We start from the raw sequence: 13,177 nt of genomic DNA, 5'->3' as shown, positions 1-13,177 counted from the left end.
AATGCCAATTGGATGCTGTTCAGTGAAGCTGTGTGAAGACACGTCAACAGTTGTGTCTGAATATGAATGCGTGTTATTCTGTTCAAAGCATCAAACATTAATTGACCGTTGATACCCTGTACATGTAGCGGTCTTGATTTTATAAATGTTGAGTATATAAAGCTAATTTAAATGTAAGCTTTTAAATGACCCGACCACTTACCATCTTAAAGAACCATCTGTGAATATACCTGGATCTTCTCTGAAGTTCACAAGAAAATATTCATAATGTGACAATGATGACTAACTTTCAATAACATTCAATAAAGACAAAAACACAGTGTGTGTCAATTAACCAAATGTTTATTTAAAAGATTTTTTTAAATGCCTGTTGTGTCAAATTCCACCCAGCAAATGGATTAGATCAGGGATGGGCCACTTGGGTCCTGGAGGGCCACTGTCCTGCAGAGTTTATCTCCAACCCTAATTAAACACACCTGAAAAAGGCAATCGATGTTTTCAGGATTACTAGATAGATACAGGCAGGTGAGTTATCATCAGGGCTGAAGCTAAACTCTGCAGGACAGTGGCCCTCCAGGACCGGAGTTGCCCATCCCTGGATTAGATCCTAGTGTTGTACTAGTTATTAGATATACTTTGTATTAAAATTATCTTTAAAACATTACCCCTAAGATTATAAAAATATATATTTGTTATTTATTATGTACTAGTTTAGCCTATAGTGCTGAGAATTTTGTTGTGAATACATTTGTAAAAATGCTCTTTATTTGAAGGAGTGGGTAGCTCTGAAAAGAGCCGTTGTTGTCTTTAAAAAGACATTTGGTTTCAACTTTGGAGTTCCACCCGCAGACCGTCTCTCAGGTTTGCTCAGGAGAAGCTGGTTTCAATCTGCGCTCAGGTGAACTCAGTCTCTGGTGTTTCTATGCTGAATGGCACGCATCTGTCTCCCTGGATATCCTGAGGGCAGAGGAGATAAAACATATATGATAATGTTAGTGAATTTATTTGAATTGTTTACTTATTGAGCAGCATAGTTGATGGGTCAGATGTAAGCCTTTAGTTTTTACATCAAATCATACATCTTTGAACAAAACCCATGGTTTTTCCTGCATTTAACTTTTTTAGCATTTATTAATCTTTGTTAGTGATTTTTACATTTACTAATACGGTACATTGTTCAAATCAAAAGTTGTAAGTGTTAACATTAGTAAATGCAGTGAACTAACATGAATAAACATTGAACAGCAGTTTTTAAAATAAATAACTGTCAAAAAGTTCATACTGGAGTGATTAATATCATAAAGCACATAGCAAGTTGTTGTTAGCTAGCTGTTCATTTTATTCAATTGTTAGCTATATGTTAGAAAATTAAGACTATTAGTTAAAACAAACCTTTTGATTCTATTATTTTTATATGCAATATGATCATATAACAAAATTATGAAATCCAGTGGTAAAATCTGCTCTTTTTTTTAAATAAGAGAGCAAGATAGGACAACAGTGTCTGTTGGCCACCAACGAAGACATTTGACGCGGGAAAAACCCTGAAACCATTGTATAATAAAATGCACTGAAATACTACACCTTATCAGTAGTATTGACCTCAGTGTGCTTCTTCCTCTGCTTCTTCCTCTGCTTCTTCATTCTTCAGAGTTGTCCTCAATGCCATAGTTATTTGGACCTGTTCTCTGGGCAATGAAATTAACAAATGAACAATGGGATCACGAATACACCCATACTAATGAAAATTAAAAAACAAACTCAGAAATAAAACTTACGGAAAGAAATTGACACATAATCTGGTATCCAGCTCGTCGTCGTCATTGATGTAGCACACGTGATCTTCTCAGACAATCTCACTTCATTTGGCTGGTTCATGAAAAACATAAAAATCAAAATTAGAGATTCAAATATAACATTTCCATTCAAACGCGGTTATGCAAAGCAGTAGTACACAGCTAAAGCAAAAAAATTTAACACTTAGCTTTAGAAGGTAAATTGCACACTCATATACAGACAGGACTGCTATGGTCTCCCAATTCTTCCTGCAACTTTACAGAAGGGCACATATCAATCATAGAATAGCAGGGGACTGCATATCCCGCACAGATTGTCACAAATTTTGTAGATTGAACATCAATTCAAGTTAAAATGTATGTTATAAGGTCAAAATCAAACATTACAATGGTGTCTTGCTACTTCTCTCTTTCCCTTGTCTTTTATAACTTACTGCCACTGTTGCACTGACTGTCTGTGTCCTCCCTGGAGCTGTCACGCTAGTCCTCTGTCCTTCCTGCTGCTGCTGCTGCTGACGTTGCTCCTTCCTCGTAGCTCAGTGGTATAAACCCTTAAAATGACCTAACCACAATCTCCTAACCACAATCTCTAACGCCACAATCTAACCGCAACACGACCATACGCGCCAACCCGTTTGATGAAGGCTGTCGAAGTCCCGTTGATGTCATGAATCCAGGTCCATTGGCAACGGTTCCGTATGGCATAACAACCCAACCATACGCGCCCAACCGTTTGTATAAGGCCGCGGAAGCCCCACTGTAGTCATTAGTAGCGGATGCAGTGGCAAACGGTTCCGTATGGCATACTAGCTACCGCAACATACAACAATACCGGTCCATCACAAAAACTCATTTACGCAAAATACAGTACACGGGATTGTGATAACTATGATAACTATGCAAGACACCTGACTGAAGGCACAAATCCGGATGAGAGATGTATATATGATCCAGTAGAGTGTTCTTTTTGGTTGTTGCTGTGGTGATCAGTTGCGTGTATCCTTTAGACTGGAACAATTCCAGAACAGTTTTATTCCCTGCGCTGAGGTGATCCTCATTAAAATCTCCACAGATTAGTACTGGATGTTCGTCCACGATGTCCAAATAATCCAGCAGACTCTTCAAGTTTTTCGAGAACTCTTCAAATCCGTAGTGTGGCGGCCTGTACACAGCAGCGATCGTTGCTTTGATCGGGCTATCCACTTTGATGACGACATACTCCAGATCGGTCACATCTTGTATAAACTGCCTAGGCTGAGCAGAAATATGCTCTTTGCAATATATTGCGACTCCACCACCAGCTTTCTGTGCAATTTCTTGGTGTGTCGAGTAGGAGACATGTCTGTTGCGCATAAATGCGTTGTACCCTTCCAGTTGGACGTGGGGTGTCATGAGTGACCCGGTCAGGTGAGTTTCCGTCATGCAAAGAATATCCGACAGAAGCAGTTCGTGATGGCATCGGATATCTTCGATGTGTGATGACAGTCCTTCTGTGTTGTGATGGATTATTTTCAGCGTTTGATCCAAGTTGGTTTCCCTCACCTGCTGTAAAAGCGGCATGATTCCTTCGAATGATGCTCTCGTCATGTTTTCCAACGATGCTGTGACTGTAGCATCGGCATAGATCTTCTTTTCGCTGAAGTCCGTGATGTGTAGTCCACGAAGCGAGGTCGTTCTGCTGAGGGCAACGTAGGCCATTCCCGGCTCGAATATCTTCTTCAGTGAAACCACGGCATTCTCCAACGTCATGCCTTGGACTTTGTGAGCTGTGCAGGCGTAGGCCAACTTGATGGGGAATTGTCGACGAACGGCTCCTTTCCTCAGACTTTCTTCGGATCTCTCGATGTACACACAGTCGTCGTCTTCACCTTGCACCCTTTTGCGGTTTTTCTTCCCTGCATGTGGATTGTCGAGCTGAAGCCCTAGCATGTGTACGGTGTCGATTCCATCTTTTGTCTTATTGACAATACGAGAAATCTTCCCAAAGCACCCATTGCATAGACCGTCCTCGACATCCAAATTCCTAGTCACCATTATGCGTACTCCCAACGCAATTTGTATGGTGTCAGGCAAGTCGTCCTTTTTACCGGTGACGGGCCTCGCTTGTCTCTTCATCCCTCCCGTTCTTGGGTCTTTCCTGTAGTCTTCGGCATCGATGGTAATGATGTCAGTGTGAAGAGCATGGATTGTTTCAGTGTTGTGTCTGTGGACTTCCTTGTTGGTGGCAAATACGTGCAGTGCATCACACGGGCAGTCTTTGGGGTCCTTCACAGCCTGGAGCAACAAAGCTCGATCTTCTTCGGCAAGGTCGTCGGTCTTCTGCTTCACCCGTATGCGGTTTAAAAGTTGGGCAAAAGCCAAGTCTTCTTTCTGACGCATGATCTCGGAGAGAGTAACCATTTGGAAATGGTCTTTCCAGAAGTCCAGGACATCCTCTTCGTACACACAGAGGGGTTTGGCTTTACCCAGAGGTGGCAGTTGATAAAAGTCGCCCACGGCGAGGACAGAGATTCCCCCGAAAGGTTTCTTGCTGCCTTTGATCTGCTGACATCTCCAGTTGATGTAGGCAAAAAGATCCTTCGAAATCATGGACACTTCATCGATGATAAGAATCTCCACGTCGCGTAGTTTTGCTCGTAGTTCGTCTAGGGCATTTCCAAGTCCTTGATACGGTGGCTTCAGATTCCTTGGAAGTTTCAAAATGGAATGGAGTGTTTTACCGGAAATGTTGAATGCGGCCGTTCCAGTAAACGCACTCAAGAGCACCGTAGGCACGGAGAGATCCCCTTCCTCCCGTAGTCGAGGCAGTTGTCGCAGAATCTTGGTGGCTTCCGTGTGTATGCACTTGATGACGTGCGATTTGCCACAACCAGCACCACCTGACACGAAGTAGAAAAACTGTTCTGGATTATGACCCCACACACGCTTCTGACACCACTGGCAGACCGTGTAGAATATGGCTGCCTGCGTCTCATTGAGACTTCTGAACAACTTCCTGACAAATTCAACACTCATCTGCGGTGCCTCTATTCGTGGCACGACCCCGTCTCCATGTTCAAGAACCTGGAATTCTGGGATATCATCTTGTACGTCCTCATCATCCGGAATGATGTCTTGTCGTTCGGCGACGCACTCCAAGCGATCCACTTCTACTTCAGGTGCAAAAGCGTTCCATGCGTTCTCAGGCGGTCCTTGCCGTTCCAGCTGATCGAATGCCTTGTCCAACTCGTCACTGTGTTTTTCAAACTTCTCCTTGTTCGCTTGAACTATGGCACAGACAGGAAACAGCAAACCAGGGTGAGAAGGTAGTTCCACAGATGCACCTTTGTAAAACGTCTCGTAGGTTGGAAATCTTGGAGGTTTTAGCTGTTCGTTGGTCCGATGCGGCATATAAAGCTTTAGTAATCTACAGTAAAACTTTTCGGGTTGTTTTTTCTCCGAATAACGTGCAAACCTAATGACTGCAGCCTTCCCAGACGTTCTTTTCTGAAAAAAACCCATGCCGTTGAGCAGCCGGTGAACATTTTTGCCTTCCGTTTGCTGACCATACACGATGCGGCACTCCGAAGCAAAATCTGCCAGGCACATCTTTTCAAAATCACGCGTTTGAGGCCTTGCCCTGTATTTATCGATCATCCCCGACATCCAGACGTCCTCTGAATCTGGATTTTTATTTTGTAGGACACTAAGGGGAAGACTCATCTTTAGCGCGTCATCATCCGTCGGTAGAAACACAACACTTCGTGAACACTTCTTCAACGGTAAGCTGCATGTTCGTGCCACAGACTCCTGAGCGCTAACTTGCCTGTGTTTGGAGTAGGCTTGCATTATCTGCTTCATCTCATCTTCCTCGCTAACGTTCGTCTCGCGCACACTCTTGATTACGTTTTTAAGTAAATCGCCCATTTCATTCTCCGGCTTGGAAATGTACGAAAGCATGTACATAACGCAGCTAAAAGCGTCAAGAACGAACTGAATGTCCATATTGGCGTTCCATGCCCTTAATAAATCAGGATTGTATCCATTCACCCAAGACTCCTTTGGATCACGCTTCAGCAGAATCACGTTGGCATTGGACAATGCTTTGACGTTCTCATTGTAATCCTCGATGGACATCTTACTCTCTGTCAGTAGCTCTGACAAGCTGTCAAAGGAGGCTTGGGGGTCATTCAACAGATCCCACACCGGCTTGAGTTTGGTCCTGGCTTCGCTCATTGCCTTTCGAGCAGCTTCCTGTCTCAACTTCCTTCTGTCCGCTTGCTTTTTCTCGTGCTCTTCTTCAGGACGCTGTGGTTGTGTGGTTTTAGACGCAAACATGCAGCTTCCGGATGGAGAAGTGTCCGTGTCATCCTCTTCTTCAGGACGCTGTGGTCGCGGACGAGTGATCTTGGTGCTAGACACCGGTAGTTTGGGGAACCCAAATCGACACAATACATTTCCCTTCTTACAGGACTTTGAATGGTTCCTGCTGTGAAGCTGGACCTCTGTGACGATCCGGTGAAGCTCAGGATCAGCCGAGGAATCGGGCAACCGGCAGGTTATGTTGCGGTCGATAAAGTTACAAACATCCTCATCAGAGTCCTGTTCAAACTCGGGTGCGTCCTTTATCCAAACAAGAAGATGGATATGTGGGCTTCCTCTAGCTTGGAACTCCACTCGGTAAAAGTAGTCCTCAACTTCACCAATGGGTTGGGCTGGCGACAAAAGCAGATGAGTCATTAGCGCATCCACCCGTTTCTCAAACATACGCATGACAGTGACTGGGTTGCTTCGGAGGATTTCACACTTCGTCGTCCAGTCAAGCTCGGAAAAGTCGACGTGTTCACCTTGTTGGGCCTTGATTGCGGTTATTACTTCAGGCCATCTCATTTCGGCTGCGCTGAACGTGCAAAAAAACGTAGGGGCTCCTAACTGTCTTATCATAGCCTGTAGATCTCGCAAAGTTTTCTCCCAATACGATGGAGTGCCTCTCAGTGGTTGCATGAACCGTGTGGCGTCTCTGTTGTGTAGCAATCTTTCAACCTCCCGGTTGTCTTGAAGCAGTCTGTTGGAAATTCTCCGGCCATCTCTTGTAATAGGTTTGCCTTTTCGCAACTGGATAGACATGCTGTTTCTAGCCAGGTGCGTTTCCGTTACAAACTGTGCAAAGAAAAGATAACTCTGATCTTTTGCAAAACGCGTGTCCACGCTGAACAATCTCGCGTTGAAATACATACTGGGAGATATTGAAATTTGTCTTTCCTCGTCAATGGAATTCTGTCCAGTGGGGAATTGAACAGGGAACGCCATGGCTTCCAGCTTTGGGATTTTGAAAAATCCAACAGGCTTATGTCCTTGTGCAGGTGCGATACTAAATATTCCCTCACCGTACGACAAGATCTCCTGTCCGATGTCGGGCGGCTGCATGCACGTGTCTAATGTGAGGCCGGGTCGAAGCTCATCCTTTTCCTCAACGCTAACTTGTTGCTCATCCTGCTCAGCAACATCGACTTGTTGCTTCCCAGAGACATCAACTTCTTCGTCTAGGTGACTTTCAGTGACATCAGCTTCCTCGTCTAGGTGACTTTCAGAGACATCAGCTTCCTCGTCTAGGGGACTTTCAAATACAGCAGTTTCTCTTATGGAGATATCCCTGTATTCTGAATGCATTACTTTCAGCTTTGATAAAGCTGCAAGCACGTTATGCATATTCACAGTCTGGAACTGCTGGTATCCTTTAAACTTAACGTGTCTCTTCAGCTTCACCTGCAGCAGCTGGGCCTCACTTCTTGGTCTTGGCAGAGAGTTGACAGTCTTCTCCATCTCAGAGGGCACACACACGACGGCACCACGTACTGCTCTCTGCTGTCCTTTGGGTAATGAAACTATTTTTGCAAATGGTAAAATTTTTGCAATGAGTTGACGCTCAAGGACATTTAATTCATCCAATTCCGCAGGGATTGGTGGCAACTCCAGTTTGTTAGCTGCTGCAATTGAAGACATCTGTCCTCTCTTAAGATGGTTGTCACAAGTGTGGCAAATCCATTCCTGTCTTCTCTCTTCCGGTACTACGCAGGAACCTGAGCAGGCACTATCACAAGCGTGAACATACTTCCCGGTTAGGCAAGACGCTGCAACATGAACGTTTTTGTCATATCTCGTTCTATTACAGACCTTGACTTGATTAGGAAACAGGGCTCTGTGGCAGACTGTGCAGACATGTGTAGGGCCATGCTGAATCTTACACCGGAATGCATGTATGGCACTTTCCATCGCTTTGTTAACCAAAGGCTGGGGTGTTTCCTGGCTGGAACGGATGTAAGGTCTATATTTCCTTTTTATCCTGAGTGCGCATTGCAATCGATGAAAAACACGATATGTAGCATCGGCAGCACATTTCTGGGTCTTGTGCAGGGTACATCGCAGGATGTGATGTGCTCTGAACTCTGGGTCGCCTGCATATCTCTTTACCATGTAGGCTTTCATTTTCCTCTGGAATAGAGTATCGGTGCTGTACCTCCTAACCATATTGTCTTTCATCTTCTTCTGGAAGAGAGCATCTGTGCTGTATCTCTTCTTATTATACTCTTTCATCTTCTTCTGGAAGAGAGCATCTGTGCTGTATCTCTTCTTATTATACTCTTTCATCTTCTTCTGGAAGAAAGCATCTGTGCTGTATCTCTTCTTCATGTAGTCTTTCATCTTTTTCTGGAAGAGAGCGTCTGTGCTGTATTTCTTCTTCATGTAGTCTTTCATCTTCTTCTGGAAGAGAGAGTCTGTGCTGTATTTCTTCTTCATGTAGTCTTTCATCTTCTTCTGGAAGAGAGCATCTGTGCTGTATCTCTTCTTCATGTAATCTTTCATCTTCTTCTGGAAGAGAGTATCTGTCCGGTATCTCCTCTGTATATAGTCTTTCTTTTTGTTTCTGAAAAGAGGATCCTGATGATACTTTTGCTTAATGACTTCTTTTTTCTTTGTTTGGAATTGCAAACAGCTGACATACTTCTCTTTGTCATAATCCCTTTTTGCATTTCTAGATGCAGTTGTGCCCTCAAGTTTTCCACGTTGTTTTGAAAATGTTAATGTTTTACGCATTTCTTTTCTTCTCCTGTGCTTATTTGCTTTATATATCACATCTGGGTTTTTAGCTCCTGAGCCAACCAGATTTACATTGGCTCCAACATTTGTTATTGGTTCTGGTAGAGCTGAAATAATTTGTGATACCTGTTCACAGACAGATGTTGAAGGCATCTGGACAGACTGTTGCTCTGTTTCAAAAGATACAGGCATGAATTCATAGCTGGTCTCATCACCACGATCCTGGAAGATCTGTAGAAGTATGTCTGTCATGTCACTCAGGTGGGTGAAAGTCAACATGACAGCAGTTCCATGGCCAGTAGGATGGGGCAAGCCTGCAGCAGTCCTCGAGTGAGAATCAAAGTATCCGTACCGTCCAGATCCGTCTCTGAACACAGCAATACACTCAGGAGCAACAATGAGCAAAGCATGCCTGACATCTGTGGAGAGACACTGCAGTCTTTCAGTGAGTGGAATGCACCACTCTTCAGTGCCAGGGATCCCTGTGGCTCTGAGGTATCCGATCATCACTCCTGACTTCAGCACATTGTGTGTCCGGTTAAATGATGCAACACTCAACGGTATTTCCTCCATCGTCAGAAGGTTGCGATTAAACTGTCTTTCAGCAATAAGCTGCAATTTAATGCTGACATATAACGCATCTCCCTCCTCTAGAATTCTATCAAGGTCAGGCATCTTGAACGCAATCCCTTCACTCTGGTTGGCCAAAAATGTCAACGCTACACAGGTGCACTGATGATTTCTTGAGAAACTGTCATACCTATAATCACCCTGACAATGAGATGCCTGCACAGACAAAACCCTGGGTGCAATATCACCACCTTCTGCATGCATTCTACCCGAAAACTGAGCTACAGCTGCACTGGTGCTTGCCTGTTCAACCTGTAAATAATCATTCATGAAATTAGGCTGCTGGTCAAAATTAGTGCTCTATGTTAAATTTTAAATCACAATTCATAGTGTTTGACATAAAGACATTTTTGAAAAGTTATAAAGAAACTAAAAAAAGGCAAAAAATGTGTTTGTAAATTATGATACACTTATTAGCTCAATGTTTTTTGAGCATCAAATCCGCATATATTCATATTAGAATGATTTCTAATGAGCTGAGAGACAGCTGATGCGAGCTTGACTAAAGTGACCAGCTAGAACTAACGCTAGGCTGGATTTAATCATAAGGTGTAAATTGCAATCAAGGTTGTTCTTTTTTTTTTTTTTTTACAAATCAAGCACTCAAATTTAATCGACGAATCATAACAGTCCTAGTCCCAAACATTAAGGTGCCCTGAAATTAGCATGTTGAAATCCAAGACACAGATATCAATAGTACCCGGTTATTCCTGGAGGCTCTGGTCTGTTCATCCTCAAGGTCCTCCTTTCGCCGACGCACTTGTTGAGCCTGAGATCTCTTTCCTTTCCGCGGCATCCTTTAAAATATGAAGAGATAAAAAGAATAATTGTTGACAAATTTATCTAACTAGGTAACTTCTAAAAGTAGAGATTTTACTTTCAATACTCAAAACATCAAAATTAACCATGAATTTATTTTTAATCCTCAAAAGTAATGCATAATAAAATACACTTATTTGTTAGTCAAATTCATTTTGACAGGACATTCTCCCTTTGATAGGCACATACTTTGAAACGTCTCCCGATGTAACTGCTGTTGAGCCTGAAAAGATAACAACTGTAGTACTCTCAGGAAGAAAAAACAAAACAGTTAAACAACAATGAAAGAGACACTGTGTAAACTTGTAAAATAAATTTTTTTTTTTTTTTTTGTGGGGAGCGGGGGTGAGAAATTAAATGCTCTCTGCAGAAAACGCCAAAACACAAGGAACCTGTAAAGACACAGAACAGAAAGACGTATTAGAGCACAGGGACTACAATTATGGTGATGTGATGAAAATGTCATAGTACAGCTTAAGAAACCATATTAATACTAACCAAGGAGAAAAGTGCAGCAGAAGATGCAGGTTGTGCTCTGATCAGTCAGTCTGAAAAAAATAACAATAACAACAATGAAAAATGACTAAACTCGAGTTAACTATCCATAACTTATTCAATATTAATTATATATTTATCTCAAGAATCTTTTTTTATCTCAAGAAGAGTCTTTTTCTTGAAGTACATTCTTTTCAAGAAGCAAAGTTATGTCAAATATGCGTCCTAAAACCTCTGATGGACTGGCCATCCAAAGTGGTTTGGAGAATGGATGGGTAATTAATAGTTTCTTGCATAAACAAAACAGTTTTTATTTTAATAGCTTTTTTTTTATCCTGATAATTTTTTAACTATAACTATTTTCTAATCAAGAAGCCAAATCTGAAGCATTTTGTATTTGTGGCCATGTCTGTAATTAAACCTTTACCTTTAAAATGCAGTAAGGATTCGTGAAAACAGTATTCTGAAACAGAGAAACAAGAGTGTCATAAAATTCAACACCACACTAACAACCCATGTAACTTGAACTTTCATTGCAAATAATGCTAACACTGGGGGAAAAAGCTGAAAATTTTCACCTCACTCCACTGTAATTTTCTACAAAAATCTACACATTGTCATAAATAACCTGAAAATACTTTAGTTTATTAAGGTTAAATCTTGCTAACCACTCTTAAAATAAATGGGGAAAGTACTTACTTTAGGAGGTGTTCTGAGTAATTTATTTGTATGTAACACTTTATAATATGGTTTGATTTGTTAACATTAGTTAATGTATAACAAACCATGAGCAACACATGTGTTACTGTATTTATTCACCTTTCTTAACATTAGTTAATAAATATACAGCTGTTCATTGTTTGTTCATGTTATTTCACAGTGCATAACTAATGTTAACAAATACAACTTTTGATTTCAATAATGTAGCTATATAAATGGTGAAATTAATATTAACAAAGATTTATAAATGCTGTAGAAGTGCAGTTTATTAATAGTTAATGTTAACTAATGAAGTTAGAAGTTAAACTAGTGTTTAATAAATATAACCTTATTGTAAAGTGTTATCGATTGGTTTCAGACGTCTCGTGAATTTAGTTCAAAGTGAATCGGTTCAAAGGAGTCATAGTTCGCGAATCGGACGTGTAACGTTACTATCCCAGTAGTTAGGACATCGCATAAGATTGTGTCAACACAGAAAACATTTCATCACTGGGTAAGTTAGTTTTTTCTCGTTTATTTAAAGTGTAGTTTATGTCAGCTGAATGTGCGGAACGCTTTTCAGAGAAGATAAGGCTAATTGTTTTTCAGCACAATTCACACCCAGCGATAATTCAGGAAAAAAATCGTGAAACTTTGTTGTTCCGAACTTTTACCATCGTGTCATTTGAATTTGATTAATTGAGCGAGGGAGAGACAGATTTGCAGTGCTTTAAAGACGGTGAGGGCGCGCGCGCGCGGTTCGAGCTGGGGCGCGCTCTCTCTCTCTGCTCGTTCTTTCAGTGCGCGCCTTGTCAAAAGCGCAGCAGTAATCTATCACTCACCGATCAAATCAAGCTTTGGTTGATTCGCTTTGGAGGCAGCCAAAACATTTTTCAATGCAGGATAAACCCTGAAAAAAAGCAGTCTACTCTGTGCAAAATTGTTTTCTTAAACATTATATTTGCACTTTGTGGTTTATGATTAGAAAATTGTGTCAGTGAGCGTCTATGGTGAGCGTGCACTGAAATCTGCTATCAACGGATTTCTTCACCGGTGACTAATCTAACCGCCTTCGATTGGATGTTGCATTTTTAAACTCAGCAGAAACGCGTCTGATTGGCTGTACTGCTCAACGCTGCCTTTGATTGACGTGAAGCGACCTGCATGTGACACTTCATTCTAACATCCATCCATATGCATGAATGTAAAATAAATCAAACACACAAAATATAATTTTACGTTTTCACACAAAGATATAAGTGTGGCTAGCCTGTAAGCCTTACTTTTCATACATTACCATCTTTACAGAGAAAAGGGTAGCTTCAGTGTAAACACAACTGATATAAACTAACGTTACACCTCATACTAATACCAATAACATTGCCTACATTATATTAGCACTTTATTGTTTATGATAACTGTCAGTGTGCGCGCACTGGAATCCGTTCTCACCGGAGACTATAACTTTGATTGGGCGTTAAATGTTTTACCTCAGCAGAAACGTTAAAATAAGCGCCAAAATGAATACACTCCTCACACAGCGAGTAACGTTAACGTTAAGCTATAGCTACACAAACATCAAAAACCAAAGGACGCAATACAGCCATCAAACACACATATCATTTTACGTTTTTACACAAAGACGCTGTAACGTCAGACAT

General features: G+C 41.6%; 1 protein-coding gene across 2 annotated transcripts; it reads right to left on the bottom strand.

Annotated features, from left to right (window-relative positions):
* Nucleotides 1-489: 489 nt before the first annotated feature.
* Nucleotides 490-5,852, bottom strand: LOC307006939 (uncharacterized protein). 2 transcript variants are annotated; one of them, XM_079628481.1, is made up of 4 exons: nucleotides 2,231-5,852; nucleotides 1,779-2,051; nucleotides 1,585-1,688; nucleotides 490-957 (listed from the first exon to the last, which is right to left on the bottom strand). In XM_079628481.1, exon 1 carries the CDS (start codon nucleotides 5,778-5,780, stop codon nucleotides 2,646-2,648), a length of 3,135 nt encoding a protein of 1,044 aa, XP_079484607.1. In that variant the 5' UTR covers nucleotides 5,781-5,852; the 3' UTR covers nucleotides 490-957; nucleotides 1,585-1,688; nucleotides 1,779-2,051; nucleotides 2,231-2,645. The 2 variants fall into 2 exon arrangements, with proteins under 2 accessions (XP_079484607.1, XP_079484606.1); XM_079628480.1 differs by having other exon boundaries at nucleotides 1,779-5,852.
* Nucleotides 5,853-13,177: the final 7,325 nt, after the last annotated feature.

This window comes from Phoxinus phoxinus, assembly GCF_949152265.1.
Source record: "Phoxinus phoxinus genome assembly, chromosome: 11".
Lineage (NCBI taxonomy): Eukaryota > Metazoa > Chordata > Actinopteri > Cypriniformes > Leuciscidae > Phoxinus > Phoxinus phoxinus.
This window is presented reverse-complemented; position numbering and strand designations above follow the sequence as displayed.

Coding starts and splice junctions, on each gene's coding strand:
- LOC307006939 (XM_079628480.1), bottom strand. CDS start 5,780: ATGGACATTCAGTTCGTTCTTGACGCTTTTAGCTGCGTTATGTACATG.